The 6,124-nt window shown below is 35.0% G+C and overlaps 1 protein-coding gene across 2 annotated transcripts; it reads right to left on the bottom strand.

Moving 5' to 3' along the window:
• Nucleotides 1-224: 224 nt before the first annotated feature.
• Nucleotides 225-5,626, bottom strand: LOC133830016 (DEK domain-containing chromatin-associated protein 1). 2 transcript variants are annotated; one of them, XM_062259898.1, is made up of 11 exons: nt 4,822-5,626; nt 4,703-4,736; nt 3,446-3,525; nt 3,248-3,307; nt 2,998-3,108; nt 2,841-2,921; nt 2,661-2,747; nt 1,339-1,849; nt 969-1,066; nt 840-870; nt 225-759 (listed from the first exon to the last, which is right to left on the bottom strand). In XM_062259898.1, exons 1-11 carry the CDS (start codon nt 5,236-5,238, stop codon nt 572-574), a joined length of 1,698 nt encoding a protein of 565 aa, XP_062115882.1. In that variant the 5' UTR covers nt 5,239-5,626; the 3' UTR covers nt 225-571. The 2 variants fall into 2 exon arrangements, with proteins under 2 accessions (XP_062115882.1, XP_062115881.1); XM_062259897.1 differs by having other exon boundaries at nt 2,998-3,111; nt 4,822-5,625.
• Between the last annotated feature and the right edge of the window lie 498 nt (nt 5,627-6,124).

Genomic DNA, 6,124 nt, shown 5'->3' with positions numbered 1-6,124 from the left:
TACACATAATTGGGAATTGAAACCAATACCCAAAACTTAATGAAATGCCATATCTGATCCTCATCGCCATTGTTGACTCTCCAGAGAGAGGGCTCGACAAGTAGGAAATCAAAATTGAAATAACAATACAACAAATAGACTGCAAATAAATACAATCCAAATAAATAGATAAAGCCATATGGGCCTAAACCAATTTAAAAATGTACCCATAACAGAAAAGGAAGGGAAAAAAAGATAGATCACTGCTCATTGAAAAAAAAAGTTGGAGTTAAACAGTTACACCTAAATAAATTTATAGAAGGAAAACTTCAAAAAATATATATATAGGTAAAACTAAGTAAATTAAGATCAGCTCAACACTACAGGGGAGGTCAATAATATGGTACAAACACACCCAGCTGGGTAAGTTTATCTGGAAAGGGTCACAAGATTCAACTATCCAATGTAGTCTATCATCAAAATCCGCTTATGTAACCTCTGTAGAAAGTTGTCCTACCTGAATGAATGCACCACCACATGCATCATGGGAGTTCCAAATATACAAGTTGTTTGGGTCCTGAATGCACTAACACTAAGCATCGTCATCGTCATCATCATCCTTGTCTTCATCTTTCTCTTCATCATCATCACCAGCTTCGTCATTGTCTTCACCATCATCCCCCTCATCTTCCTCCTCATCAGTCATACTGTTTATCACATCGGTAATTATGTCCTTCACCTCTGCTTTTCTATGCATTAAATCCACACCAAAGTGGGTACCTAACAAACATTACATGTAAACAGTGAGCTAAAGAAACAGGATACTATAATTTGTTCAAACAAATAAAGATGACTCGTACCTAGTTGCCTTAGAATATCAGACAAAGTTGCCTGCACCATCAAAAAACAAAATAAAAGTTGACAATTATATGACCATGAAAATGTAAACCACGCTATATAATGTCAGTAATTCCACAAAAATTACTTACCGTATTGAAGTCAACTTCTTTCAGAATATCAACAATTACTGCATGCATATCTGCTTTAGAGGGCTCTCCCTTCGCCTTCTTGCTACTTCTAACTTTTGCTAGTTAAGGAATGAATTTGAAAGCATTAGGAGCAATGTACAATTTTAACTTTTGAACAACCCTATAAACATAACCAGATTATAAATATGAGAGTGTAATGCTTCGTTATAATACTTGATATCAAAATTGAACAATACAACCAATAAATCAAAAGAGCAAGCAATGAGGCTACACCTCCATATAGTAAATATCTAAATCAGCAGAGAGATATACATATTAAGACTAATTGCAGAGGTATTTTAAAGAACGGTAATAATCATATACAAAGTACCTTGATCCTTGCCTGAAACCTTTCCAGAGGATTTGCTCGAAGATTTCCTGCTTGCAGTTTTCACCTTATCATCCTTCCGGCTTTCCTTTTCAAGCTTCCGTTTCTTAGATGCAGACCCCTTGGACTTGGAAAGAGAACCTGAGGTTTCATCAGCATCACTCACACTTTTTTTTGAAGAACTTGATTTCTTAGTAGACTCTGCTGGTTTCTTGGAAGATTTTACAGGTGTGCTCTTTTTGACAGGTGTAGGTTTGTCCCCACTTTTAACTTTTGAGCCCTCCTTCCCCTTTTTTGAAGGACTTTTGGGACTGGACAACTGCTCTTTTGATTTATCTTCCTCGTCACCAGATTTTTCCTCATGATCGCTTACTTCATGCATTACATCATCCCCATCAGCATCTTCATGAGAATCATGTTGTGCATCTGAAGATTCAGCCTTATCATTGCTCTCTTCTTCTTGAACTTTAGGCGAACTCTTCCGTTTTTTTCCACTAGTTGCTTGTTTTTGTCTCTAAAGAAAAAAATAAATAAAAAAACCATGTAAAACTAATGAGAATGGAAAATAACACCAAGTACCATAGTATCTAAGTAGATGCATGAAATGAATCATCATATTGGTTTCAGATCAGGCTAGCATAAAGTAAGCAGCTGACCATCAGTAAGGTTTCCTTACTAGCATTTTCAATGAACCAATGACCAATATAGTTTCTTCTAGACTTCTACAACCAAGGGATTTATATGCTCTTGACACATTTGCAGTAAATTTGAAATAAATTTATGTATACATACATACATATATATATATGTTGAACACAGTTAAAGCAGTAAAACTGTTTCTTACAAAGAAGCACTAGGTGAGTTGGCACCAACAATTATATGAACTTAAATTTGTTAGAAAGATGCAGTTAATTTCCAAGTAAAATTTTCAGGGAAAAAAACAACCTCCAAATGAAATAGAGATAACCGTACCAAATATAGTGGTATAAGTTAAGGTACAATCAGTCAGTCAAGGAGTTAAACCTTTCATGAAAGAACCAAAAATATCATAAACAAACCAATTCAAAGTTCAAAAGTAGAACAAAATGGGCAGAGCAGAAGAGCAAAGTTGAATAGAGCAATAGCACCCAAAAAAAATCTTTAACTAACAAATCAGATGAAATATAAAAAATGTATAGCTACAAGTAAAAAAATTCACAGGAGAAACCATGCAGCCTTAGCACGTTAATGAATAACCATAAAACTAAATTTAAAAAGAAAAAGGACAATATCTTATTCCATCAAAAAGAAGCAACTATACATTCAAACTATAAATTAAGACTGACCTTGGCTTGTAATTCAGGAGATGTCTCTCCATCTGCAGCACCAGAACTTTTTCCATGTGTGGCCTTCTTTTTTCGCTTTTGACTTTTCTGAAACTCAGATGAAAAATGACTATTAAAAACAGTTAAAATGCAAGTAAAACAGGTCATCCCTTTTACAAGTAAATTAATATAGCTTAACACCTGCTCCTTATCAGCAAGTAAAACATCTGTTGTAGCATGTGGTGATTCCAAAAACTCCAGCAATTTGGCAGAGAGCTCTTCCTGGAAGAGTAGTAAGTTGTAAGATACCAGGAATTTAAATAAATTAGGTGCAGAAACTTTAATGTGTCGCACTTACCTTCTTTGTAGAGGTCTTACTAATTGGAATATTTAGCAAATCACAGAAATCCGCCAATTTCTCTTTAACACATTTGTCAAGCTTCTCCCTTATTTTTGTCCTCTGTTTTTCCTGCTGAGAAAAGAAAAAACCAGCAAAAAACAAAAAGAAAAAAAGCAAACAAAAAAATATTAATTCATATACTTGTATACAGCAGAAAAAATATAAGTAACGTTCAATGAATACAAATAGAGAGAGAGAACTATGATACCTCAGTCTCAACCCAAACATAACCTGAGAACTGGCTTATATTCCTCTTCAAACTGTGCACCTGCACATAATCAACAGCAATCCAAACAGTTAATACAATACACATTAATAAAGTGAATTTATTACGGGCAAGACAATCAGAAAAGAAAGCTAAGCAAAGACAAAAGCACCCAAAAGCAATACCCAAAAAAGTGGTCACCTTTGCTTTTTTTCCAAATAGTATTGTGTGAAGTAATTGCAGGTTGTCATCACCTTTTCTCTTTCCCAGCTTGAAAGCCACTGTAACATTTTACAATATCAGAAAAATAAAATCAGGCTATTGTAACAAGAAATCTGAAGAGTAAATAACACTTTCCAGACACAATTGCAACAGGGGTCAGAAACCTGCCTCCCTGAAAATCAGTAAGAACTAATAACATGTTAATAAAACAGATGTACATAATATAAATCCCTTCCTAAATCATCAGACCATGGTCCTCAAAAAGTGTATGAGGCACACACCGCAGGAAGGGCAGTCAGTTAATGTAAATGTAGAAAAATCTTAACTAAAATGACAAGGTTGAGGTGAGCTTTTCTAAAATAGGTTTAATTTAATTCTACAAGCAGTAGGTTGGGCTACATAAAAAGTTAAAAATATTCCAATACAACATGAAATATATTAAAATACCTCAACTTTTTCTTTCTACTTAGAAATGCCCATTGATTTGTGAAATGCAATTAATCGTTATTAGTCTGAAGCTCTGACTTCACAATATTAGCCCACATAGCATTGTGAATTAGATTAAATGCATTAGCCAAATTTTTTGTCAATTAGAACAAATAGTCTGGTGGCTTATCATATTGACACCCTCCTAAAATTTATAAACACTGACCACAAGTCTCCATGTCTACAAGGAAATAACTAAACTACACCATTGGCTGAGCTTGTGCTTTGTGAGTTACTAAATTTACAGTTCCATCCCTCAGCTATCAATTATTTTTCATTGTCAGTAGCAACAAATTTAAAGCAAGGAACAAACCATTCCAATCAATAACATTTCATAACCAAAAATTGAAATGCTTTGAAATAACATGTTGTGATAAACACGGACATTACAGCAGATAACTTATAACAAAAAGTCACCACCACACATATCAAATGCTACAGTCAATATGAAAACACCCATCAGATAAACAACTTAAATCAAATTTTCTATCTACTTTGAAGAAGCCATCTAAATTACTCTACTGAGAGTTCATCATCACTCATCCACGCATCAAATTCAACTTTCAATAACCAAATTTAAATCACGAAACAGAAAAAATCTTCAAAGTATTGTTAACTGTTATTATAGGCTTTTCAAGAAAAACAAATTTGCTAGATTCAGTGTCCCATGTTGTTACTTTGCAGATTCCTCAAGAATATATCTCACAATCACAACATACCAACATATAAAGGTGAAAAATGAAAACATACCATTTGGAATGTCTTTGAGCTGTGTACCACGACCCTGAAATTTAAAAAATAAAATTTTAAATTAAAACCCTCCAAAAAAAAAAAACCATAATTTGTATGTCTTTGTCAACCGCATTTACCTTCTCAATTGACAAGCCTTTGCTCGATGAAGACCTGGCAACCGTGGGTGCGGAATACCGCTCAACGATCTTCCTCTCCCGAGTCGGCCTATCACTACTGGGGGTAACAGGCTCCTTCTTCGACGCACTCTGCTCTTCTTTCACCTTCGAGCTCCTCTTACGACCTTTCTTACCTTTCTCTTCTCCATCATCTTCCTTCTCCTCATCCTCCTCACTCCCTCCCTCCTCTTCTTTCTCCTCCTCTTCACTTCCTTCACCTTCCTTCTCCTCCGGTTTTTCCTCCTCCGTACCCTTCTTCACCTCTTCTTCTTCTTTAGCTTCAACTCTATTGTCTTCCTCCACCTCTTGCTTATCTTCCTTAACAGGAACTTCTTCCTCGGGCTTCTTCTTCACCTCTTCCAGGGTTTCCGAAGCCATGACTATAGCGAAGAAAAATACACACACAAAAACTCAACCAGCAAAATCTTGGAGACAAATCCAAAACCCTAAGATTTGGGAAAAAAAGAACAGCAAAACCCTAGAACGAAAGAAAAAAGATTCGAAGCTCAAAGATTGTAGCAGAAGAAGTAGTAGAAGTAACAAGAAGAGTAAACGAATGAAAATTTTGTGATTTGTAAAATTTGGGGAAAATTTTGTGATTTGTAAAATTTGGGGAAAATTTTGGAGCTTTATTTTTATTTTTTAATTTTAGTTTTTGAGGGCGCGCGGGCTCGGATTGGTTTTGGTGGGCGTTTCAAAATTTCACGCGAAATTTTTTGGTGAGCGCGCTTAGTTTCTCTTACCCCCTTTTTTTTTTGTCTTGTTATTATTATTATTTTTTGGGTCTGTAATTAAAAAAATAAATAGAGAATCTATAGTACATTCAGAGAGAGAGGAGAGAGATTACAATGGAGATCTGCATGAACATGGCGAGCCAGCTGTCAAGGCTTGCCACGTGTCCATTTTGATTGGAAGTTTGTGTTATGTATGTAGTGGATTATTATTACGGCTTTGCCCTTTCTTCTCCCTCAAATGAAAATAAAGGGTTAGATTATAGTACTTATTATCGTTTTTTTTTTTTTTTTTAAAACAATATTGTTAGTCGCGAGGCTGTGAGATTGGTGAGCAGCCTGCAAAGATTGTCGCAGTCTCATGTAGATCAAGAAGCTACTTCAAGCAAAATGAACAACATTTTTCTTTAAAAAAAAAAAGAATAGAATTTGCTTATAATTAGTCCACTCCACTAAACACACCTTAAGCAAAATAGTTTATGCAGGTCACGAAGTCGTCAATGTAGGTTTTTTAAAAACGTCGCAGTAGGTCT

The sequence above is a fragment of the Humulus lupulus genome, chromosome 4 (genome assembly GCF_963169125.1).
Source record: "Humulus lupulus chromosome 4, drHumLupu1.1, whole genome shotgun sequence".
Lineage (NCBI taxonomy): Eukaryota > Viridiplantae > Streptophyta > Magnoliopsida > Rosales > Cannabaceae > Humulus > Humulus lupulus.
The sequence above is the reverse complement of the archived record's forward strand: the minus strand, read 5'-3'. Positions and strand labels throughout refer to the sequence as shown.

Excerpts from the sequence above, each read along its gene's own strand:
- LOC133830016 (XM_062259897.1), bottom strand. The coding sequence starts at position 5,238 with ATGGCTTCGGAAACCCTGGAAGAGGTGAAGAAGAAGCCCGAGGAAGAA. Across the intron at positions 3,308-3,445 it reads TATTTGGAAAAAAAGCAAAG|GTGCACAGTTTGAAGAGGAA; the intron begins GTGACCACTTTT and ends GATTATGTGCAG. Across the intron at positions 1,850-2,660 it reads CTCCTGAATTACAAGCCAAG|AGACAAAAACAAGCAACTAG; the intron begins GTCAGTCTTAAT and ends TTTTTTCTTTAG.